Source organism: Sciurus carolinensis, chromosome 4, assembly GCF_902686445.1.
Source record: "Sciurus carolinensis chromosome 4, mSciCar1.2, whole genome shotgun sequence".
NCBI lineage: Eukaryota > Metazoa > Chordata > Mammalia > Rodentia > Sciuridae > Sciurus > Sciurus carolinensis.
Window position 1 is genome coordinate 78,234,682 of NC_062216.1, and position 26,996 is coordinate 78,261,677.

General features: G+C 37.8%; 1 protein-coding gene across 1 annotated transcript in view; it reads left to right on the forward strand.

The window, feature by feature from the left end:
* Positions 1-26,996, forward strand: part of LOC124982795 (altered inheritance of mitochondria protein 3-like) — a 94,494-nt gene that overhangs the window by 43,085 nt on the left and 24,413 nt on the right. Inside the window, exons 3-6 of the mRNA XM_047549715.1 lie at positions 436-586; positions 2,318-2,623; positions 2,798-3,053; positions 3,130-3,361. Of these exons, the coding sequence (XP_047405671.1) occupies positions 436-586; positions 2,318-2,623; positions 2,798-3,053; positions 3,130-3,361 (945 nt within the window). The remainder of the gene's footprint in view (positions 1-435; positions 587-2,317; positions 2,624-2,797; positions 3,054-3,129; positions 3,362-26,996) is intronic.

Below are 26,996 nucleotides of genomic sequence, written 5' to 3' on the forward strand. Positions count from 1 at the left end.
TAGCTAAATACCATACATGGGGACGTGAACATCATGCTTTATGGTGTGTGGACTATGAAAACACTCAGACATAGCGACCATCTCTAATTTTGGTGCTGATACAAATGTACACATTTGGGCACTACAACTGTCCCCCTGCTCACAACACCCAATATGAAGACACACTCACCCTCTCATCAACCAGACTGGTTAAAATACTGATGCAATTTGCATTGTAATATCTGTGCTGAATGCTCAGCCAGCTTCCTTCAACACATGCCCAAGTCACATACTGTACCTCCTAGAAAGGAGCCACTGACAACCTCTTTCCCAATCCATCCTGCTGGGCTGGGGTCCCAAAAAGAAAGCAGGGATGCAAGACATCCTAGTGTGTCAGATGTGAGGTCACCCAGCATGGAGATCAAAGGCACCACTGTTCTGCTCCTCCTTAAAAAGGGAGCCACCGAGCTACCCCCAGCACAGACGTGGGAGCAACATCAGAGCCTCCTCCAAGATGCTGGTGGTCCTGCTCACGGTGGCCTTGCTGGCCCTGAGCCCAACTCAGAGTTCAAGCGAAGGTATAAGGGAATGCAGCTGGTGGTGGTGGGTAGGGCTGGGGTTTGATTCTGCTGGGGGCCTAGGAGACCACACTGGAGAGAGAGAGAGGGAAGGAGAGAAGGAAGGAGATGAGAAGAAACACTGGACTGCAGATCTATTACAACAGGAGATCAGTCCTCATTCTACATCAAAGTCTTAGATTTTACTTAAAATAAAAGGGAATGGTTTGACTAGAAGTATGGTAAAGTAAATATTATCTTGCAGAAAAGTTTCTGTGCTATAAGGATGGAACTGCTGAGAGCAAGACTGAATGTGGCGGTCAGGTTGTGAAGACCACATGTCATTATTGGAATACAAGTGGGCGCCGGCAGCCTTGATGTTGTGTGCATGGGTGAGGATGGAGGGAGACATATCTTCAGAGTTGAAGACCAGACAACAATTATACTCTGTCCACATAAAGAGATAGAAAAACCAGGGCCCAATTTTCACATTTTCTCTCACCCATGTTCAATATTGCAATATGCTATAAGAAGTGGCTAAATGTTACTGCTGGTTCCTCTCTTGAGAAAGCTTGTGAATGGAAGGAAAATTTTTGGAGAAAAGGATAGAATGATGACAAAACATGACACTGAATTACCCAGAATATTTAACAAATATTAGCAGTAAGTTTTGAGGGATTCTAAGAAGGACAAAATATAGTTGTTTGATTAAATGTGTATGAAATGGTTAAGACTCAGCATAGCAGCCACTAATCACACACTACTGATCCCTACAGTGTCCACAGTATCTCAAAGAGTGATGAGTGAGCTCACTTATAGGTTGTAAAGATTATGGGTAGAAGTCACACTTTCCTATAGGACTCTTGGTGACCAAGTTTTCCCTTCCTTTGGTTTTACTTCCTTGAGGTCAATTTTAAAGACTTTGTCCCTACTGTCCCTTTAAGCCTAAATTACCCTCAATCAAGTTTTTCTTCCTACACTTCCTTAGGAATTATACCATTATTCTAAGTCATATTATCATCATTTTTCTTTGGGAGAATGACTAAATGATAGTTCTCCCAAAGATTAAGGCAAACCCTCCCATACCCAGAACTGAAGTCCATGTACAGGACTACCAACTTGGAAACAAGGGAGCCCCCATTAGGCTGCCTGTTCCCCAGGAGAAGTGACTGCTGGGAGATGATGCATGAGGGGAAGGGTCCTAATTCTTGCTCCTCCGTGGTACTCTGAGTCACTTACCAGCCTTATTCTTCCCTGCTGATTCTCTCATGCATTGTATTGTTTCAGGATGAAATGCACAGACATAATTGTCTGGTCTTTTTTCTTCACTCAACTGAGTCCCTGTGGTTGATCCAAAATTTGCTACAGCTCTTTAGGGGATCCTATGGGCCACGACTTTGTGTTTCTCTTCTCTGCCTTACAATGTCCCCATGTAGGTCTAGTAGGCCCTTATGACTATGTCCAAATATATAACTGGCAGCATAACTGATATTAACAACCTTTCATTTTGTTTCTCTTCTGTGATTGGACATAGCCAAAACCTTCTCTTTTGATACCTAAGGATAAGAGCTTGTTCCAGGAGCCAGATGTGAGGTGCTCCATCTGATTTGTATACTGTTGAGAGGAGCTCTTCTTCATAAGGAGGGACAGGACATGTGGAGGCTGGCAGTGGTAGGATCCTCCTGGTAGAAATGGTCTATGTGATAAGACAATACAGGGAAATGGAAAGGGGATTTTTTCCTACCACTAAGCTCGTGCATTCTTCTGTCATATCCATACAGGTATTGAGGTACAAAGCCAGAAACAGCACCAGCAGCCTCAGGGAGCACCTAATGGAGAATTCAGACCTAGACCCCCTGCTGGTAATGGAAACCAGCAGGAAGGACCACAGCAGGGACCACCTCAGCAAGGAGGCCAGCAGCAGCAGCAGCAGCCAAATGGCCCCCCTCGTCCTGGAAACCAGCAGGGACCACCTCAGCAAGGAGGACAGCAGCAGCAGCAGCCAAATGGCCCCCCTCGTCCTGGAAACCAGCAAGGACCACCCCAACAAGGAGGACAGCAGCAGCAACAACCAAATGGGCCCTCTCGTCCTGGAAACCAGCAGGGACCACCCCAACAAGGAGGACAGCAGCAGCAGCAGCCAAATGGCCCCCCTCGTCCTGGAAACCAGCAGGGACCACCCCAACAAGGAGGACAGCAGCAGCAGCAGCCTAATGGCCCCTCTCGTCCTGGAAACCAGCAGGGACCACCCCAACAAGGAGGACAGCAACAGCAGCAGCAGCCAAATGGCCCCCCTCGTCCTGGAAACCAGCAGGGACCACCCCAACAAGGAGGACAGCAGCAGCAACAACCAAATGGCCCCTCTCGTCCTGGAAACCAGCAGGGACCACCCCAACAAGGAGGACAGCAGCAGCAACAACCAAATGGGCCCTCTCGTCCTGGAAACCAGCAGGGACCACCCCAACAAGGAGGACAGCAGCAGCAGCAGCCTAATGGCCCCTCTCGTCCTGGAAACCAGCAGGGACCACCCCAACAAGGAGGCCAGCAGCAGCAGCAGCAGCCTAACGGCCCCTCTCGTCCTGGAAACCAGCAGGGACCACCGCAACAAGGAGGACAGCAGCAGCAGCAGCCTAATGGCCCCTCTCGTCCGGGAAACCAGCAGGGACCACCTCAACAAGGAGGCCAGCAGCAGCAGCAGCAGCCTAATGGCCCCTCTCGTCCTGGAAACCAGCAGGGACCACCTCAACAAGGAGGCCAGCAGCAGCAGCAGCAGCCAAATGGCCACCCTCGTCCTTGAAACCAACAATGACTGCTTCAATCAGGAGGTAATCAGAACCATGGCCCCTCATTTCTTCCTGGATTACCCTAGGAGCACCACCATTCTCCCCAGGGATTGATCAAAAAGCCTTCTATGGGGATAGTTTTCTTCCTCATTTATTATTTTTATAATTGCACAATACTCCATTTTGTAATTTTTCAATCATTGCTTCAATCCAACCCTTTGAGTGTACACCTGCCTTGTTTCTGTATCACTCACTTTTATAGGTATATTTTGCAGAGACAATCATTGTAACCATAGCCTTGACGATTTTCAATAAGAACCAAAAAACAAACCCAGTCACATCTTTATTTCTTCAGATTACAAGCAAAAATTTCAAGCATACGATATGCTAGCTGCCTACTAAGAATGAATAATCAGATTAAGAAAGAAACAGGGGAAGAAGAAGGAGCCGGGCAGGAGGTGGGCTGTCACCTTGCCTCCCTTCAGTTACACCAACAAGGGCAGGTCAACTCCTACCATATCAAGTGTCCTCTGCAACCTTCTTTCTTTCTTGTTTCAGACACCAAAACAGAAGATGATGTCCTTCACAGTGTTATGCCTTTACAATGATGGAATCATAGCTCTATCTTCTATATCCCAATAAAATAATCAGCAGACCATTCCGGATTTCTGTCTCTTTCTGGGGTTGGACGGTATGAAATTTGGGGGTTATACATACAATGTAAGAAAATCTAGGACCCCTTCCCATGGGTGCTTCCAACAAGCTTCCCACCTCCTTCAGCCACAAGCCAGTTGTCAGGCAGAAGACTTCCATTTTCCCCTAACATCTCTCCATTCCAGAGGACAAATACAATATTTGAAATTATATTTACAGTGTTCACTAATCCTTATAATTTTAGAAAAACAATATATAATAAGTGTGAGGCTATTGTGCAGACTGAGAAATCCCTAAATTTTCTAAAATAATTGATCCAATTTGGAGCGGGGACATGAATAAGAATGTATGTTGCTTCTTCCTTGAACCCAGTTCTTTTCTGGCTACTTTATCATTGCTGAATTCTGACCCTCCCTATGTGCCCCATCATTCTTTAATACATCCTGAGTGAATTTCCTAAGAGGCAGAGTGATGGAGGTGGAAGTCAGGTGCAGTCGTCAGACTGGATTTTAAAGTCTTTTCTCTTATAGACTTTGAACACCCACCCAGTAACCTAATTATAGTCAACATTTGGAATGATAACATATAGGGACATAATTAGGTTTTCAGGTATTTCATACAATTTCTGAGATGTGTAGTAATCACATTTATCTATGTGACTCAGAAAACATGAAACATCATTTATAATTGACCATGCAATTTTAACATATCAAATAACCCTACTTATTTTAATATTTCTCTTTTCTCTTTTAATAAAGAAAGTAATTTCTTTGAGGATATTCCATGACCCTCCGGAAGCTTCCAAAAATAGTGTAAGAACCATAGCTCTTCTTTTTTTTGCTATCAGGGATTGAACCCAGGAGTGATTAACCACTGAGCCATATCCCCAACCCGTTTAAATATTTTATTAGAGACAGGGTCTCACTGAGTTGCTTGGGACCTCACTAAGTTTCTGAGACTGACTCTGAACTCGTGATCCTCCTACCTCAGCCTGCCAAGCCACTAGGTTACAGGCATGGGCCACCTCACCTGGTGAGAGCAAAAATTCTTATTATGGCATTTGATTTTGGAAAGTCATCAAAAAATGCCAAAAGGTGAAGAACACTTCAGTGAATAAAATTACAGCTCACTGTGAAGCAATAATAAAGTGACAAAATATTATAAGGCAAATATGTAACCTGTATAGTTGCAAAATGAAAACTGAGGTGTTTTAGCATTGAGAAATCTCACTTTTCTTCAAAAAAAGGAAACAGGAGGCATAAGAAAGCATTTTGAAGAAACACAGAAGTCTTTAATTCCTATGGGGGTATTTCAAAGACAAAGAAAAGCATTTACATTTTAAGACCAATGTCAGAATAGGATTTTGTCACTTTAACAGAGATCATACTAGCTTCTAGATTTGTAACTTTTTCTTTTGATATTAATAATCACTGCTACAAATAAGGTATAAATTAATGTATTCAAAATTGACTATTTTATGCAAATGAATTATTTTTCAAGGTTCTCTTTCCACAAATTTACAATTTTGTTGTATCTATTTGGATGTTTTTCTTATATCTTTCCTTTTCATCATTGTAGAATAATCAATAATTCTTATTTGGGGCAAAAATAATCCTCATTGTTCCTTAAGAAGAACAAAATCTTCATACTTCATAGATCCACTTGCCAGAGACATGATTCACTCTTCTCATATAGTTGTTTTCCTTAGTTTTTCTACTTCTAATTTTCAGAAATTAATTAGAATTCAGACTCTCAGTGACTTTAGTTGTGTGAAGCAAGTGCTTATTTGTAGTACATTATTTGATTTGGCATTGATTATGTGTGTTAACACAAGACAAAACCTTTCATGTTCTCTAATAAGAAGACAATATATTTAAATTAGGAAATTGGTATTTTTTCTTAATCTCATATGCGATTTGAATGAGAACTGGAACATGTTCTAGCAGACGCAATTATTATCATTGTACAAAAGTTCATTTAAATGCTTTTATTTTTTGCAAGCCTATTTACTTATTACTAACAATTATGCTTGGTTTACTCATGAACATTCTGTGACATTGGACACAGCTAACCATCTTCTCCATTTGTGGAAAGAGAACCTTGAAAAATAATTTATTTGCATAAAATAGCCAATGTTGAATACATTAATTTACATATCAGGCAGTCGTCATTAGAGTGAGACTCATAAAAAAGTTAAATACATGTTGTTGTTGTCCTTGAGAATCAAGTTTCTGTTTTTACAGTTTTGCTGCAGTATACACTTCAGTATACACTTGTGACAGTAAACATGTTAGTACTTTCTGATGTAATGACACTAATTTCAAATGGAAATTTTATGTCCTAAGGAATTTTATGTCCTAAAGAGTTTTTTGGGGAGTTATGCTGGTATCTCCCTCTGGGGTGACAAAAGTCTAGAGTCATCTCCAGTAGCAAAGCTTTAATATTCTGTCTTTGAGCAGAAATTACCAAGGCAGACAGGATGCTTCCTGAATAGCCATTTCTCAATTGCCCCCAAAAAGCCTCCATGTAAAAATGCATATGAGTGACTTCTTATTTTCTCACTGCTATTTGATAGAAATGAAGTAATGAACCCTGCTTTTATACTTACACTTTTATTCTTTGGTTGAACATAGGATTGTGTAATGTTAACATTCAGTATGGTTGTAAAGACTCACAAAAAATTATGTGTGCTCATATAATTCTGAAAGCAAATTAGTCACAAAAAAGACATTTTCTTAAATAAAAAAATTTAAGCTATTTTTGTTTGCTGAAGACTTTCTCAAGTCACAGGAACTTGTAAAGTATTTCAGGTTAATTTTTGTAATTCTGAGAGAGAATTATAAATTTACATAAACACTTTTCTTTTGACAATTAAATAGAACATTTTGTGTAGTCATTGGGCAATACCATCTATGCTTAAAAAATATTACACATATAAAACCTTTACTTGGACTTATATAAAGGTACAGATGTTAACATCTTATTTTCATTTAGTATTTTACAAAGCAATATGATATGAATAAATATATCCCATATTTTTCCTGAAGCATTTGAGATCCCTCATATATTTCCCATTTACTACACATGAGTAATATTTTTAGATTAAAATTTTTCTTTGTCCATGGTAGTCTTAAATTATTTTCATTAGTTCATTTCTGTCCCTAAAAAAGTTCAGTTTCCATTATGGAAGAGAAATTGAGTCCCTGGATTGAAATTAGCTCATTATTGCTTTTCATTGGATCTTATCCTGTACAAAAGCCTCTTTATGGAGCCAGTGTGACTTTTGAACTAAGACTACAAGTAGAAAGTGTTGGTGAGGATGTGGGGGAAAAGAGACATTCATACACTCATACATTGCTGGTGGGATTGCAAATTGGTGCAACCATATCAAAAGCAGTATGGAGATTCCTCAGAAAACTTGAAATGGAACCACCATTTGACCTAGTGATCTCACTCCTCAGCTTATACCCAAAGGACTTTAAATCAGCATACTAAAGTGACACAGCCACATCAATGTTTATAGTGGCTTAATTCAGAAGAGCTAAGCTAAGGAACCAACCTAGGTGCCCTTCAACAGATAAATGGATAAAGAAAATGTGTTATATATAAATGATGTAATATTACTCCACCATAAAAAATGACTATGATTTTTTCATCAAATGGATAGATTTGGAAACTATTATGCTAAGTGAAATAAGCCACTTCTAAAACCAAAGGTTGAATGTTCTCTTTGATATGCAGATGCAAACACACTTAAAAGGAGCATGGGGAAGAATAGACGTTCAGTGGATTAGACAAAGGAGAATGAGGGAAATGACATGGGGATAGGGCAGGAAAGACAGTAAAATGAATCTGATATAACTTTTGTATGTTCATAATATGAATAAACCACAATGAATCTCTACATCATGTGCAACCACAAAAATTGGATACTAAATTTATACTCCATCTATGAATAATACGTCAAAATACACTCTACTGTTATGTATGGCTAAACACAACAAATAAAAAATTAATAAATGAATTTTAAAATCTTTAAAAATGCTCAAATATATTTGGGCAACTTGACACCAGTAAGGCATTCATATTTGAGAGACATCCCAGTGATGACCTCTGCTATGGTTGGAAATGTTTTGAGTATCCACCAAGGATCATATACTGTACTTTAATTTCATTGTGAGGTAGTTGGAGGATGGGTTTGTCATCTAGTGATGACCTCTACATGTTCAAGGAGAAGCAGGGAGCACAGGGTTTGCATGTGGTTCTCCTGCAGATTACAATCTTGTTATTAGAACAGTTAAAAAATAAACCTGAGCACTTTAAAATTATCAAGAGTTTATCCCCATCTCTTTACTTTCAGTCTGTGTGGACTTAGCGTTTCTTGTAAGCAACATATAGTAAAGTTTTTTCTTTTTTTTTTTTTTTCTTCATTCAGTTAATATGTCTTGTAAGGTCGAATTTAGTCCTTTTAAATTGAGGTAATCGTCCATGGGTAAGGACTTATAAAACCCATTTCATAATGTGGTTTTGAATCTCATTGAAGTTCCTTCTTTCTTCTTTTCTTATAACCTTCTGTTGTGTTTAGATACTTAGTAGTGTGCTTTGATTCTAATATTTTTTTGTTTTCCAATTACTGACTTTAGCTTGGCGACTACCTTGAATCTCACAACACCATATTTTGATTATAAGGAGCTATTTTGAAATGATAACAACAAAATTTTAAAGATAAGACAAGAGAAAAAGAAACAGAAAATATTTTAATTAAAATTTCTAAACTTGCTATCCCTTAGTCCCTGCATTTTGAGTCTTTGATGTCCCAATATACACATCATTCTTAACTGTTTTGGATTTTAGTCTTCATAGTAAAGACAACAGTGGCTTACACACCATGTTTACAATGTCCCAGCTTTTTCAGTTTGTCTGTACAGTTACTCTCAGCAGTGAGCTTTATACCTTCTCACATTTCCTTCTTAGCAATGACAATCTCTTTCTCCCACTTTGAGGAACTCCCACTGACATTTCTTGTGGGTCAGGTCTGGTGTCCATACAGCATCTCACCTTCTGTTTGTTTGGGCATGTCTTTGTTGCTCCTTCATTTCTAAATGAAGCATTGCTGGGTACAACATTCTTAGTTGGTAGGTTTTATCTTATAGCATTGTGAAAACCTTCATGGGACTATTTTCTGACCTGATAGGTTTCTCTGGAGGATTTTGCTGTCAGGTGAGTTGGAGCACAAGTTAGGTGGTTTTTACTTCTTTTCTATTGCTGCCTTGAGCATCCTCTCTTCCTCTTTCACCTTGAGATCTCGATTACAATTTTACTTGATTTAGACTTGAGTTGTAGCTAACCTTGGATTGACTTCTTTTGAATTCATGTATTTGTGCCTTTTTCTATGAATGGAAGTTCTGTTATGATCTCCTGGAATAAGTTTTCAAAAGTTTGGGTATTCTCAAGTCCCTCTTGAATCCCAAATCCTGAATACTTGCTTTTAATGCTATCCCATAGTTCCCACAATCTTTCTTCATTCCTCTGTATTTTTTCCTTCTTTCTCCTCTAAACATATACTTTCAAGTAGCCAATTTTCCAGCTCACCAGTTTTCTCTTTTGTTTCACTTACTCTGTTATCAATTCCTTTTCTTTTCCTTTTTTTTTATTTCATTTCTTTTTCATCTCCAAAATATGTTTGACTTTTTAATCACTTTCTTCTCTCTGTTAAGACTTTATCAGGGTATTCTCTCTTTTCTCTGTGTCCTCTTGAAGCTCACTGAGTGTCCTTTAAAGTATGTCTGTTAAATTCTCCATATAAGAGTTCATCCTTACTGATCAGTTTCTAACTTTTATTTTGATTGTAAGTTGGGGCTATGGTTCCTTAAGAGTTCTTGGTACTTGTTGGTGTGTAATGTGGTCTGCTTTTCTCTGCCTGTCTTTCTAGAAATTCAGTTTGACTTTTCTTTCCTCTGACTCTTTAGTCCCTTCTGCTAATCCAACACTTTATTGTAGCCTAAGTGCCATTTTTGTCATAATTTTCCTAATTTTTAGTGCATGCATAACATGCTTGATCATATCCACCCATTACCCTCTCTGACATTACCTTGAATGATCCCTTTCCTCTTTTCTAACAGTCTCCATTCTACTTTCATGTCAACATTTTTTTCCTGAAATTGCACACATGCAAGAAAAATAAAATGCAATACTTGTTTTTCAGTCTGGCTTATTTTGCTTAATGTGATGTTCTCTATTTCCATCCATTTTCCTGAAAATGAGGTGATATCATTCTTTGAAATACCTGAGGAATGCTCCATTATGCATACATACCATGTTTCTTTACACATTCATCCACTGAGGGCACCTATGCTACTTCCATAACTTGGCTGTGTGCTGTGCTAAACATGGATATGTGGTATTTTTATAGCCTGTTGCCTTTAGGTTATTCACGTATATTCTGAGGAGTGGTAGAGCTACTTATATGGTATTTCTATTTTAGTTTTTTGAGGAACTTCTATACTAATTTCCATAGTGGCTGTACTAATTTACATCCTCACCAACAGAGCCTAAGTTTTCTTGCTGCCTCTCGTCTTCACCAGCATTTATTATTGGTATTCTTGATGATTGGCTTTTTGACTTGGGTGAGACAGGATCTTAATGCACTTTTGATTTGCATTTCCCTGATGGCTAAAGATGTTGAACAATTTTTTTCTGTAAATCTTTTCCATTTTTACTTCTTTTGAGAAGTGCTTGAATAGTTCACTTGTCCATTTATTGATTGGTATTTGTGGTGTGTGTGTGTGCGTGTCTGTGTTTTAAGAGTTTTGAATTTTTTATACATTCTGAATATTAATCCTCTATTGGAAGAGTAGCTGAGAAAGTTCTTCTCCCATTCTGTGGGCCCTGTCTTTACTCTGTATTTGCCCTTGCTTTGCAGAAACTTTTAAATACAATGCTATCCCATTTGTCTATTCTTGCTATTATTTCCTGAGCTATAGGATACCTATTTAGGAAGTTACTGAAGTCCCTATATGGTGAAATGGTTCCCCTGTTTTCTACTAGTAGTTTCAAAGATTCTTATAGTAGACATAAAGCTTTGATCCATTTGAATTGATTCTTATTCAGAGTAAAATCTAATTTTAATCTTTTAAATATAGATAATTGAGTTTTCTCAACAATATTTATTAAAGAGGCTGTCTTTTTCCAAAGTATTTTTTGGCACCTTTGGGAAAAATCAGATGACCTTACACACATGGGTTTATTTTCCATGGAGTCAGTCTTTCATTTGTTGTGATCATTCCAACAGTAGAGGGCAATCCAAGTGCAAATATGCACTCAATCTATAGTTAGTGTGTTCAGCATAAATTGTCTGAGCACCTAAAAATGATAGTCAGTCCTTGAAAGCTTCTATCTGGGGTTTGGGAAGGCACAGAGTCTTTATCAACAGTCATCTGTCTCGTGGCAGAATTTTGTTCTGCTCTGGGAAGAATCATCTTGGAGTGACGAGCTCCAGGTCACTACACCACATCTGTGATCAAGAATGCTACAATGCTGTTGCATCCCAAACCCAAAGTTCACTGAGACAAGTGAAACACTGGGTAGGACCAAGATACACACTTTATTTACTTCTCACTGCCTCAGTGAACTTGTGGGCCAAGATTACTGCAAACCACCAATCAGTCACATGAGATAGATTAGAACTCTGATAGACTGGGGCCACACCTCTGCCTGAAATAAGGGTCTAATGTTCCAGAGAATCAACTATGGGAAATAGCCTGAGGATGTGAGCTTTTAGAATCTACCCACTTACAGGCTTCTCTAGCCAGGTCCTAAGTTTTAAGACAAATTATTGTTCATGGTATCGTGCCTACCCTCAGTAATGGAGTCATGTCTCACACTATTCTGCCCAATATTTCAGTAGTGTTGAATTAGGTGTGGGAACCTGCACTATTTGGGATTTAGGTATGAGTCATGCTCCCTTGAAGGCTGGAAATAATATAGACAAAAACTAGACTATATCCCATTGGTAAGTGGTATCTGCCTAATGCCAGGCAGGTATTAGGCACTCTCTTCAGGATATAGTTGCCTTTGATGTCCTCCTGGTACCACAGTCTCACAATGGTGCACTTGGCATGGAACTTAAAGGTAAAATCCTGTGCTACATTTCACACCATATTCCTGGGGAATAGACACTTACTATCCCTTCTACTATCCAAGGATGGGTAGGAGTGGTGGCAGGAGTCCCTTGGGCCACCTGCCTAATGCAGGGATAGCAAGTCAGGTTGCAGTTACCAGTTTCTTACGGCAATCATGGGGGTCAGCCTTGAATTGGGTTTCATCAAGGCATTACTGCTACTGGACTTCAAGTCTAAAGCCTGGATTTAATTCCTTCTCTCTTGGTGTGAAGTTGGTGAAGGAGTGACATGACTATCTCTTTCCTTCCTGACTTTTTCAGCTTTTCTTATTATTTTTCTAAAATCAGAAACTGTGCTCTGTCAGTTGGCTTTCTTAACTATTGCAGGTAGTTTATTTTAAGACTATTTGTCCTACTTTATCTGTGGGCAGTTGATCACCAGAGAATCCAGGTCAGTCATCTTTCTCTACCTCTGATTTGTCAAGAATTTAAGCATTGAGTGATTCATGATTGAGGCATCACCAGATGATAAGTAGTTGAGCCAGTATACTCCTTAATTTCTTTGTAGTTCTAAATTTATGTCCCCAACAGTATATTTAAACAGCTTAATTCAGATAACAATGACTTCTAGCTTGCAACAGTGAGTGAGCATCTTTCAGGCATCATTTGAACCTGCTTCTCAACAGTGATGGGCATGGCTTATAATTCTGTCATAAATTAGCATACGCTTCTCCTTTGGTTCCATGATACTGTACATATCTGTTCTAATTCTCTTGATTGTTCTACTCCTTATTTTCTTTTCAGATACTTTTGAGTGTTCAATATATGCCCAAAATATTTCTAGGAATTTACCATTGAGTGTGAATATAATATTTTGTTACACACAGAGGGGAGCTAATCAATCTAACTTTATGAAGGAAACTAGTGCTTTAAAAAGACTCAGAGATGTGCAGCATTTTTATCTGTCTTCCTCCATATACAGACTTATTTTTCTTCCCTTTCCAGTCTTTCCTATATGTAAGTACACTACAAGCAGGGCCCTCATCAGTCCCATCTGGCATTGCTATAAAATTTGACTTGCCCAAGAAATGTGAGAAATAAATTGCTCCTATTTAAAAATTAATCAGGCTAAAATTTTGCTCTCATTGTCTGAGCTGTCCAATGCCAGAAATAGTACCAGTAGTGGGATGTAGCTGTCAACAATATTTAAAAATGTAGAAACAATTTTATTTGGAGACAGGGCCTGGCTAAGTTGATAGGGCCTCACCAAACTATTGAGGCTGGCCTGAAGTTTGCTATCCTCCCACCTGGCTTCCCAAGTATATGGGACTACAGGAGTGCGTCACCACACCCAGTCGGTGAACAGGCTTCTGAGCAGCAATGACCATGCTGATTCCGAGAGCCTAGGCTGGGATTTCTAACATACTTGTATGTTCCTTGTGTCAGAAAACCTGATTGCTGTTCTTCAGATTCTTCCTTAGGTAAGATCCCCTCGCTACCTGGGATGGACATCCTAGAGAGAAAGAAAGCAGGAATGTTGGAGAACTGCTCAGAGAGGCCCTCTTTCTGCTTTGTCAATTTAGCTACCAAAAGATATAAGAATATTGGGCATGGAAGAACTCAAAGAGAACATTTGCTGTCTTTAAATTCCTTTTAGAGTTGTTGATGGTCTGAGCCTGTGCAAAGAGTTAAGTTTGGAATCTTTTTCTATTTTTGGCACCAAAAATAGAACCAATTCTAGTAAAAGATCAAGGGTGAGGGACAAGAACTTGACGAAGATGCACTGGCAGGCTCTCCTTGCTTCCTTTGGAGGTGCTGGTTTGGGTCTGAAATGAAGTAAAGAAATGGTTTTTATTCACTTATAGTATCACTAAAAATATGCCTAGCATTCTGCTAACAGCCCAAAGTGTTTAGTGAAAGTGGGATTCTGAGGTCTGTGGCACTACACCATGCCTTCTCCTGCAGCACAGGCACTCTGCAGGGGATGAACTCACACCACTGGGTGAAGAGTGCAAACACCCTCATGGGAAGGATCTGCTGAAAGGCTTGGTCTCCAGTCACACTCAGACCTTCCTAAGGGTAGCATTGGCCGGAACGTGGATTCATTTGCTAATGCCATGGCATTCTCTCTTCCTAAGAGTGGATTCAGCTAATCCTTCAAGGCACTTGGGAGAAAAAGGTAAAAATGGCAACAAAGCACCAAATTCCTACTTCTCCATTCAGTCCAGGAATCCACCTTGAGAATACACCAAGTCCAACAACCCAGGAAAAATATGATATAGTATCATATCAGTCCATGGCTTTGATTTTTCACTTTCCCAGTGGTCAGGGAATATTGAAAATTCATTTTACAGTTTACATCAGTTTGTCTTGTTTTTTTTTTTTTTGGCAACTGATGGGGCATAGAAATATATATATATATATATATATATATATATATATATATATATATATTTTAGAATTTCATTAAGTTTGAAATTTTTTTCTTTTTTTATTATTATGTATAAAAATGGGATACATGTTGTTTCTCTATTTGTACATGGAGTCAAGACATACCATTTGTGTAATCATACATTTACATAGGGCAATGATGTTTGATTCATTATTTTTTTTCCCTTCCCCCCCACCCCTCCCACTCCTCTTTTCCCTCTATACAGTCCTACTTTCCTTCATTCATACCACACTCCTTATCCCTAACCCTAAAACTAACCCTAACTCTAATACTAACCCCTCTCACCCCCCATTATATGTCATGATCCGCTTATCAGCGAGATCATTAGACCTTTAGTTTTTTGAGATTGGCTTATCTCACTTAGCATGATATTCTCCAATTTCATCCATTTGCCTGCAAAAGCCATAATTTTATCATTCTTCATTGCGGAGTAGTATTCCATTGTATATATATGCCACAGTTTCTTTATCCATTCATCAACTGAAGGGCATCTAGGTTGGTTCCAAAATCTGGCTATGGTGAATTGAGCAGCAATGAACATTGATGTGGCTGTATCTCTGTAGCATGCTGATTTTAAGTCCTTTGGGTATAGGTCAAGGAGTGAGACAGCTGTGTCAAATGGTGGTTCCATTCCAAGCTTTCTGAGGAATCTCCATACTGCTTTCCAGAGTGGCTGCACTAATTTGCAACCCCACCAGCAATGTATGAGTGTTCCTTTTTCACCACATCCTCACCAACACTTATTGTTGCTTGTGTTCTTGATAATCGCCATTCTAATTGGGATGAGATGAAATCTTAGGGTAGTTTTGAGTTGCATTTCTCTTATTACTAGAGATGTTGAACATTTTTTAATATATCTGTTGATTGCTTGTACATCTTCTTCTGTGAAGTGTCTGTTCATTTCCTTAGCCCATTTGTCGATTGGATTATTTGTATTCTTGGTGTAGAATTTTTGAGTTCTTTATAGATTCTAGAAATTAGCGCTCTATCTGAAGTATGAGTGACAAAGATATTTTCCCACTCTGTAGGCTCTCTCTTCACATTACTGATAGTTTCCTTTGCTGAGAGAAAGCTTTTTAGTTTGAATCTATCCCAGTTGTTGATTCTTGCTTTTATTTCTTGTGCTATGGGAGTCCTGTTAAGGAAGTCTGATCCTAAGCCAACAAGTTGAAGATTTGGACCTACTTTTTCTTCTATAAGATGCAAGGTCTCTGGACTGATTCCAAAGTCCTTCATCCATTTTGAGTTGAGTTTTGTGTAGGGTGAGAGATAGGGGTTTAATTTCATTCTGTTGCATATGGTTTTCCAGTTTTCCCAGCACCATTTGTTGAAGAGGCTATCTTTTCTCCATTGCATATTTTTGGTCCCTTTGTCTAGTATGAGAAAATTGTATTTATTGGGTTTGTGTCCATGTCCTCTATTCTGTACCATTGATCTACCTGTCTATTTTGGTACCAATACCATGCTGTTTTTATTACTATTGCTTTGTAGTAGAGTTGAAGATCTGGTATTGCGATACCCCCTGCTTCGCTCTTGCTACTGAGGATTGCTTTAGCTATTCTGGGTTTTTTATTCTTCCAGATGAATTTCATAATTGCTTGCTCTATTTCTGCAAGGTACATCATTGGGATTTTAATTGGAATTGCATTGAATCTGTATAGCACTTTTGATAGTATGGCCATTTTGACAATATTAATTCTGCTTATCCAGGAACATGGGAGATCTTTCCATCTTCTAAGGTTTTCTTTAATTTCCTTCTTTAGTGTTCTGTAGTTCTCATTGTAGAGGTCTTTCACCTCTTTTGTGAGATTGATTCTCAAGTATTTTATTTTTTTCGATGCTATTGTGAATGGGGTAGTTTTCCTAATTTCTCTTTCTGTAGATTCATCACTTATGTATAAAAATGCATTGGATTTATGAGCATTGATCTTGTAACCTGCTACTTTACTGAATTCCCTTATGAGTTCTAAAAGTTTTCTGGTGGAATTTCTGGGTTCCTCTAAATATATAATCATGTCATCAGTGAACAGGGATAGTTTGAGTTCTTCTTTTCCAATTCGTATCCCTTTAATTTCTTTGGTTTGTCTAATTGCTCTGGCTAGAGTCTCAAGGACGATGTTGAATAGAAGTGGTGAAAGAGGGCATCCCTGCCTTGTTCCAGTTTTTAGGGGGAATGCTTTCAGTTTTTCACCATTTAGAATGATATTGGACATGGGCTTAGTGTAGATGGCCTTTATAATGTTAAGGAATGTTCCCACTACCCCAATTTTTTCTAGTGTTTTGAGCATGAAGGGATGCTGTATTTTATCAAATGCTTTTTCTGCATCTATTGAAATAATCATGTGATTCTTAATTTTAAGTCTGTTGATATGGTGAATGACATTTATTGATTTCCAAATGTTGAACCAACCTTGCAACCCTGGGATAAAACCCACTTGATCGTGGTGCACTATCTTTTTAATATATTTTTGTATGCGATTTGCTAAAATTTTGTTGATAATTTTTGCGTTGATGTTCATTAAGGATATTGGCCTGAAATTTTCTTTCCTTGATGTGTCTCTGTCTGGTTTAGGTATCAGGGTGATATTGGCTTCATAGAATGAGTTTGGGAGGGTTCCCTCCTCTTCTATTTCATGGAATACTTTGAGGAGTATTGGAATGAGCTCTTCTTTAAAGGTTTTGTAGAACTCGGCTGAGAACCCATCTGGTCCCGGACTTTTCTTTGTTGGTAGGCTTTTGATGACCTCTTCTATTTCATTGCTTGAAATTGATTTACTTAAGTTGTGTATGTCCTCCCCGTTCAGTTTAGGTAATTCATATGTCTCTAGAAATTTGTTGATGTCTTCGAGGTTTTCTGTTTTGTTGGAGTATAGATTTTCAAAATAGCTTCTAATTATGCTTGTATTTCACTCATGTCTGTTGTGATATTTCCTTGTTCATTCTGAATTTTAGTACTTTGAATTTTCTGCCTCTTTCTCTTTGTTAGTGTGGCTAAGGGTTTATCAATTTTGTTTACTTTTTCAAAGAACCAACTATTTATTTTGTTAATTTTTCCAATTGTTTCTTTTGTTTCAATTTCGTTGATTTCGGCTCTGATTTTAACTATTTCCTGTCTTCTACTACTTTTGGTATTGGTCTGCTCTTCTTTTTCCAGGGCTTTGAGCTGTAGTGTTAAGTCGTTTATTTGTTGATTTCTCCTTCTTTTGTTGAATGCGCCCCATGAAATAAATCTTCCTCTAAGTACTGCTTTCATGGTGTCCCAGAGATTTTGATATGATGTGTCTTTGTTCTCGTTTACTTCTAAGAATTTTTTTATTTCCCTCCTGATGTCTTCTGTTATCCATTCATCATATAATAGTGTATTATTTAGTCTCAAGGTATTGGAGAAGTTTCTGTTTTTTATTCTGTCATTTATTTCTAATTTCAATCCATTATGATCTGATAGAGTACAAGGTAGTATCTCTATCTTCTTGTATTTGCTAACAGTAGCTTTGTGGCATAAAATATGGTCTATTTTAGATAAGGATCCATGTGCTGCTGAGAAGAAAGTGTATTCGTTCTTTGTTGCATGGTATATTCTATTTATATCCATTAAGTCTAAATTGTTGATTGTGTTATTGAGATCTATGGTTTCTTTATTCAAATTTTGTTTGGAAGATCTATCCAGTGTTGAGAGAGATGTGTTAAAATTGCCTAGTATTATTGTGTTGTGGTCTATTTGATTTCTGGAATTGAGAAGGATTTGTTTGATTTACATGGATGAGCCAATGTTCAGGGCATAGATATTTATGATTGTTATGTCTTGCTGATTTATGCTTCCCTTAAGCAGCATGAAATGTCCTTCTTTATCCCTTCTGACTAGTTTTGGCTTGAAGTCCACATTATCTGAAATGAGGATGGATACTCCAGCTTTTTTGCTGAGTCCGTGTGCATGGTATGTTTTTCCCCATCCTTTCACCTTTAGTCTATGGGTATCTCTTTCTATGAGATGAATCTCTTGCAGGCAGTATATTGTTGGATTTTTTTTTTAATCCAATCTGTCAGTCTATGTCTTTTGATTGATGAGTTCAGGCCATTAACATTCAGTGTTATTATTGTGATATGATTTGTATTCCCAGTCATTTGACTCATATTTGTGTTTTGACATGATTTGGTTTCTCCTTTATTTGGCTATTCCTTTAGGCCTCCTGTTGCTGATTTGCATCGTTGTTTTTCATCTCTTCCTCATGGAATATTTTGCTGAGAATGTTCTGTAATGCTGGCTTTCTTTTTGTAAATTCCTTTAGCTTTTGTTTATCATGGAAGGATCTTATTTCATCGTCAAATTTGAAGGTAATTTTTCCTGGGTATAAGATTCTTGGTTGGCATCCGTTTTCTTTCAGGGCTTGGTCCATGTTGTTCCAGGCCATTCTAGCTTTTAGGGTCTGGATTGAAAAATCTGCTGATATTCTTATTGGTTTCCCTCTGAATGTAATTTGATTCTTTTCTCTCACGGCCTTTAAAATTCTGTGTTTATTTTGTATGTTATGTATTTTCATAATAATGTGCCTTGGTGTGGGTCTGTTGTAATTTTGTATATTTGGAGTCCTATAAGCCTCTTGTACTTGGTTTTCCATTTCATTCTTCAGTTTTGGGAAATTTTCTGATATTCTTTCATTGAATAGATTGTTCATTCCTTTGGTTTGTTTCTCTAAGCCTTCCTCAATCCCAATAATTCTTAAATTTGGCCTTTTCATGATATCCCATAATTCTTGTAGATTCTGTTCATGATTTCTTACCATCTTCTCTGTTTGGCCAACTTTGTTTTCAAGATTAAATATTTTCTCTTCAATGTCTGAGGTTCTGTCTTCCAGGTGTTCTATCCTATTGGTTATGCTTTCTATGGAGTTTTTAACTTGGTTTATTGTTTCCTTCATTTCAAGGATTTCTGTTTGTTTTTTTTTCAGTATCTCTAACTCTTTATTGAAATGATCTCTTGCTTCCTGTATTTGGTCTTTTAACTGTTGATTGGTGTGATCATTTAAAGACTGCATTTGCTCTTTCATCTCCTCCTTCAATGCCTGCATTTGCTCTTTCATCTCCTCATTTGCTTCCCTTATTGTTTTAATTATATACATTCTGAACTCCCTTTCTGACATTTCTTCTGCTATGCTGTCATTGGGTTTTATTGATGTAGTATCTAGATTTGTTTGGGACATTTTCTTCCCTTGTTTTCTCATATTGGTCAGCTGTCAGTGGGACCGTGAGATATTGCAGATTTCCTCTATTGGCTTATAGTATCCCGGTAGATTTCCAGTGTATCACCTCCCAGCCTTCAGTAGCCTGAAATCTTGGAGGAACTTGATAATGCAGTGCTTCCGAAGAAAGCTGCCCCTAGCCCCCTACTGGTTCCAGGGCTTGGAGCTGGCTCTGTGCGGAAAGGCTTTCACTGGGGGCCTGCACCATGCAGTTGGCCGTGTGGGAGGAGCCCACCGCCGGAGTGTGGAAGACTCCCTGGGGAAGACTCCAGCTGCCCTGCCCTGCTCTGATAAGCCACCCCTATCTTTGCCTGCCGCCCAGGCCAAGTTTCGCCCAGTGGGGGAGACTCACCCCGTAACTCTATTTTTGTCCAAGTTTCTCAATGCGTCCCCTTCTTGAGTCCTGGGTTCTGGAGCGACTGGAGATGCAGTCACCCTCTAGGCCGCCATCTTGGATCGCCCCGTGGAAAGAGCCTGTGGCCGGAGTGGGCAGAGCCGCCTGGAGAAATCTCTGGCTGCCTTGCCCTGATCCCAGAGGCTGCTTGCGGATCGAAGCTCTCCGTTGGCTCGGGGACTTGTGGCTGGCTCTGTGTAGAAAAAGCGATGTTTGTCTTGTATTGGAAAATATCTTTACAGACTATTTGACCCTCATTAAATTGGATCAACAGATTTTGTGATGCTGAGTTTCACAAGTTCTTATATACTCTGGGTATTATTCACAGTTGGAAGAAATATTTGCTATATTTTCTGCATTTTCCAAGTTCCTTCTTGAATCAGGATGATTATAACTTTATTGAGCAGAAACATCTTAGCTTGATATAATTTAATTTGTCTACTTTGGGGAAAATCTCTGTTGCAGTAAGTCTTTACATACAGCAATGTCTTCACATGTTTTCTCTATGTATTCCTCTAGTATCTTCGTATTTCCAGAACTTACATTTAGATCTTTCATCCACACTGGGTATATTTTGTATTTGCATAAAGATTGAACTCTAGTTTTACTCTTTTGCATGTGTATCTGCTTTTCCTATTACCAATTACTAAAGAGGCATCCCTTCTCCAATGTATGGTCTTGATTCTTTCCTCAAAAAACAAAGTTGGGTATAAATACACAGATCAATTTTAGGGTTTTCTGTTCTGTTGTAGAGATGTGTATGTCAGTTTTTACTTCATAATCTGGTGTTTTGGTTACCATTTTTTTGAAGTAAACTTTGATATCTGATAATGTGATACCTCTGGATTTGTTCTTTACTTGTGAATTCTTGGCTACTAGACTAATAAAAATGACTCTCTCTTTAGAAGAGACTCATTTGCTCTTCTGTGTGAAATGTAGGATTGTGTGTTCAACTACTGTTAAGAATATCCATTACATAGATATACAAAGTGTTTTCTTACACTGGGTCTATCTGCCATGATGTTCTGTCTCACGTCGGGCCCAGAGCTATGGAGTTGACCAATTATCAACTAAACCTCTGAACCTGCGAGTGAAAACAAACTTCTCCTCCTCTAATTGTTTTCATTGACTCTTCTGGTCACAGCAACAAGAACAACAACAACAAAAAAATGTGAGTATTAAAAGAGGTATGCAGCAGTTTTTTATAGGTGTCTTTATGTTTTTCTCTGTATAAAATCATGTCATCTGCAAATATAAATATCTGGACTTGCTCCTTTTCAGTGCTAATGCCCTGTACTTTGCTTTCTTCCCTAATTGATCTGGATTCCACCTCCAGGAATATGTTGAATAACATTCATAAAGTAGACATCCCATATTGTGCGTGGGTGTTTTGGTGGGTTTGGCTTACATATATTTATAGTGCCAGGGTTGAACATTTTTATTTAGCACTTTATCAGAGAGAGATGATCAATCTGATCAACTGTTCTTCCTGAGTTTGAGAAGAGATTACATCCCTTTTCTCTTCCTTCAATGATGTGTTGTCCTAAGCTTATTGCTTTCATGTACAGAACCATCCTCACTTCCCTGTAAAACTTACCACTTGATGATGATAGTTTTGATATTATGGTGGAGTTTTTTGACTGTGGTTTGTTGAGGACATTTGCATCTGTATTCATCCTGATTATTTCTCTGTACTTTTCTTTGTTGTGTGCTTGCCTGTGTTTGCTATCAGAATAATGCTGTCCTCCTAGGATGAGTTGGTAAGTTTCCTTCTTTTCTCCGGTTTTGAATCATTTGGAGAAATATGGATGTGTTTCTCCTTACATGATTTGTAAAACTCAGTAGTGAACATTTCCTAGATGGGGTATTTTAATTGCTGAGTTAAACTCCTTAGGCATTAATGGTCTATTTTGATTGATTCCACTTAAATTAAACAATGAATTTGATCCAATATGGTAGGTTATATGTATCTAGGAACTCATCCACTTCTTCTAGGTTTGCAAAAGTGTACTGTATAATTCTTCATAGCAGTTGCTCATGTTCCTTTGTCTTTCTATGTTAGTAAAAATATCTCCTTTTTCACCTCTAGTTTTATTTATTTGAGTGTTCTTTTTATCTTTCTTAGTTTACTAAAGGTTTGTATGTTTTGTTTGTCTTTCATAGAACCAACTCTCCATTTCCAGGAACTTTTGCATTCATTTTAGCCTCAAATTGATGATTTCTGTTTTTATATTTTTCCATTTGGGTTTCATTTGTTTTTGCTGGACTAGGCCCTTGTGAATCATTTTTAGACAGTTTATTTGCATTGTTTCTGATTTTGGTAAAGAAATTTATTGCTATATACTTCAATCTTCATACAATTTTTGCTGTGAGATCCACAGAAGGTGATATCTTGTGCTTTCCTTTTATTTGTCTGCACAACCTTTTTTGATTCACCTTTGTATTTCTTCAGTGAGTTTGGACATATTTGAAAATGCTATTCAATTTCCATGCTTTTGTACACTTATCACTGTTCACTGATTTGCTTATTTCTAAATGTATTTCATTGTAATATCAGAGAATACATGAAGTTATTTTTAATTCTTAAGCATTTATTGAGAATTTTTTGGTGGCATAACATGTGTGGTACCATTGGAAAAGTGTTATTTGCTAATGAGACACATAAGTTTTTGAGGTATTAACTGAAATGCTCTTTCTTCTTCCTCTCTTTCTGCCACATGCTCCTGCACATGCTTTTGCCATGTTGTGATGCCTTGCATAGGCCCAGGAGCAACAGCGACCATGCATTATTATCTGCATACTTATTCAGCCCAAATAAACCCTCCCTATTTTCAAGGTGATTGTCTCAATTATTGGTTACTATAACAGGAATCCAACTACAGTATTCTATTTACTCTTTCATTAGTGTAATTCCTTTACCAGTGACTTTGATTCCTTTGCCTGTTTTCATCATGGTAGTTACCATTCTTTTTTTTTTTTAATTTATTTTTATTGCAAACAAATGGAATACATGATGTTTCTGTTTGTACATGGAGTAACAGCATACCATTTGAGTAATCATACATTTACATAGGGTAATGATGTTTGATTCATTCTGTTATTTTTTCCTTCCCCCCACCCCTCTTTTCCCTCTACATAGTCTCACCTTCCTCCATTCTTGCCCCCCTCCCACTCCCCATTATGTGTCATCATCTGCATATCAGCAAGATCATTCGTCCTTTGGTTTTTTGAGATTGGCTTATCTGACTTAACAACATATTCTCAAATTTCATCCATTTGCCTGCAAATGCCATAATTTTATCATTCTTTATGGCTGAGTAATATTCCACTGAATATATATATGCCACATTTTCTTTATCCATTCATCAATTGAAGGACATCTAGGTTGGTTCCACAGTATGACTATTGTGAATTGAGCAGCTATGAACATTAATGTGGCTATATCTCTGTAGTATGCTAATTTTAAGTCCTTTGGGTATAGGCCGAGGAGTCAGATAGTTAGGTCAAATGGTGGGTCCAATACAAGTTTTCTAAGGAATTTCCACACTGCTTTCCAGAGTGGCTGCACTAATTTGCAGTCCCACCAGCAATGTATGAGTGCACCTTTTTCCCCACATCCTCTCCAACACCTATTGTTGCTTGTATTCTTGATAATCACCCTTCTAATTGGGGTGAGATGGAATCTTAAGGTAATTTTGATTTGCATTTCTCTCATTACTAAAGATGTTGAACATTTTTTCATGTGTTTTTGATTGCTTGTAGATCTTCTTCTGTGAAGTATCTGTTCATATCCTTAACCCATTTGTTGATTGGGTTATTTGTATTTTTGGTGTAGAGTTTTTTGAGTTTTTATATATTCTGGAAATTAGTGCTCTATCTGAAGTATGAGTGGCAAAGATTTTCTCCCACTCTGTAGGCTCTCTGTTCGCATTGCTGATAGTTTCCTTTGCTGAGAGAAAGTTATTTAGTTTGAATCTATCACACTTATTGATTCTTGCTTTTATTTCTTGTGCTATGGGAGTCCTGTTAAGGAAGTCTGATCCTAAGCCAACAAGGTGAAGATTTGGACCTACTTTTTCTTCTATAAGATGCAGGGTCCCTGGTCTGATTTCAAGGTCCTTGATGCATTGTGAGTTGATTTTTGTGCAGGGTGAGAGATAGGGGTTTAGTATCATTCTGTTGCATATGGATTTCCAGTTTTCCCAGCACCATTTGTTGAAGAGGCTATCTTTTCTCCATTGCATATTTTGGACCCCTTTGTCTAGTATGAGAAAATTATATTAATTTGGGTTTGTGTCCATGTCCTCTATACTGTACCATTGATCTACCTGTCTATTTTGGTGCCAATACCATGCTGTTTTTGTTACTATTGCTTTGTAGTATAGTTGAAGTTCTGGTATTGTGATACCCCCTGTTTCATTCTTCCTGCCAAGGATTGCTTTAGCTATTCTTGATTCCTATTCTTCCAGATGAATTTCATGATTGCTTGCACTATTTTTGTAAGGTACATCATTGGAATTTTAATCGGAATTGCATTGAATCTGTATAGCACTGTTGGTAGTTTGGCCATTTTGACAATATTAATTCTGCCCATCTAAGAACATGGGAGATCTCTCGATCTTCTAAGGTCTTCCTCAATTTCTTTCTTCAATGTTTTGAAGTTTTCATTGTAGAGATCTTTTACCTCTGTGGTTAGATTGATACCCAAGTATTTTATTTTTTTTGAGGCTATTGCAAACGGAGTTGTTTTCCTCATTTCCCTTTCAACTGTTTGTTGCTTGCATATAAAAATGCTTTAGATTTATTCGTGTTGATTTTATAGCCTGCTATTTTGATGAATTCATTAATGAGGTCTAGAAGTTTTCTGGAGGAATTTTTTGGATCCTCTAAATATAGAATCATGTCATCAGCAAATAGTGACGGCTTAAGTTCCTCATTTCCTATTCGTATCCCTTTAATTTCTTTAGTCTGCCTAATTGCTCTGGCTGGAGTTCCAAGGACAATGTTGAATATAAGTGGTGAAAGAGGACATCCCTGTCTTGTTCCAATTTTTAAGGGGAATGGTTTCAGTTTGTCTCCATAAGAATGATGTTGACCATGGGCTTAGCATAAATAGCCTTTACAATGTTCAGGTATGTTCCTACTATCCCTATTTTTTCTAGTGTTTTGAGCATGAAGGGGTTTTGTATTTTGTTGAATGCTTTTTCTGCATCAATTGATATAACCATATGATTTTTATCCTTAAGTCTATTGACAAGATGGATTACGTTTATTGATTTACAGATGTTAAACCATGCTTGCATTCCAGGGATGATCCCCACTTGATCGTGGTGCACGATTTTCTTAATATGTTTTTGGATACAGTTTGCCAATATTTTGTTAAGGATCTTCGCATCTATATTCATCAAGGATATTGGTCTAAAATTTTCTTTCCTTGATGTGTTTTTTCCTGATTTGGGTATGAGGGTGATATTAGTTTCATAGAATGAGTTTGGTAGGGTATCCTCCTTTTCTATTTCCTGGAATACATTGAGAGGTATTGTAATCAGTTCTTCTTTGAAGGTCTTGTAGAACTTGACTGAGAATCCGTTTGGTCCTGGGCTTTTCTTGGAGGGTAGTTTTTAATGGATTTTTCTATTTCATTACTTGAGATTGTTCTGTTTAAATTTAGTATGTCCTCCTGGTTCAGTTTGGGAGGATGTGTCTCTAGAAATTTGTCAATGTCTTCGGTAGTTTCTATTTTGTTGGAATAAAGATTTTCAAAGTTGCTTCTCATTATGTTCTGTATCTCAGTGGTGTCTGTTGTGATATTTCTTTTTTCATCCTGAAGTTTAGTAATTTGAGTTTTCTCTCTCCTTTTCTTTGTTAGTGTGGTTAAGGGTTTGTCTATTTTGTTTTTACTTTCTCAAAGAACCAACTTTTGTTTTATCAATTTTTTAATTGTTTCTTTTGTTTCAATTTCATTGATTTCAGCTCTGATTTTAATTATTTCCTATCTTCTACTACTTTTGCTGTTATTCTGTTCTTCTTTTTCTAGGGCTTTGAGCTGTAATGTTAGGTCGTTTAGTTGTTGACTTTTCATTCTTTTCTGGAATGCACTCCATGCAATGAATTTTCATCTTAGTACTGCTTTCATAGTGTCCCAGAGATTTTGATATGTTGTACCATTGTTCTCATTGACCTCTAAGAATTTTTTTATCTCCTCCTTGATGTTTTCTGTTATCCATGTTTCATTTAATAGCATATTATTAAGTCTCCAGGTGTTGGAGTAAATTCTGTTTTTTATTTTGTCATTGATTTCTACCCTCATTCCATTGTGATCTGATAGAACACAAGGCTATACCTCTATTTTTTGGCATTTCCTAAGGGCTGCTTTGTGGCATAACACATGGTCTATTTTTGAGAAGGTTCCATGTACTGCTGAGAAGAAAGAGAATCCGCTCATTGATGAATGGAATATTCTATATATGTCTATTAAGGCTAAGTTATTGATTGTGTTATTGAGTTCTGTGGTTTCTTTGATTGGTTTTTGTTTGGAAGATCTATCTAGTGGTGACACCAGTGTGTTAAGGTCACCCAGAATTATTGTGTTGTGGTCTCTGTGATTCTGTAATTGAGAAGGATTTGTTTGATGTACAGGGATGCACCATTGTTTGGGCCATAAATATTTACTATTGTTATGTCTTCCTGATTTATGGTTCCCTTAAGCAGTATGAAAGGTCCTTCTTTATCCCTTCTGACTAACTTTGGCTTGAAGTCCACTTTATCTGATATAAGGATGGAAACTCCTGCTTTATTACTGATTCCATGTGCGTGGTAGG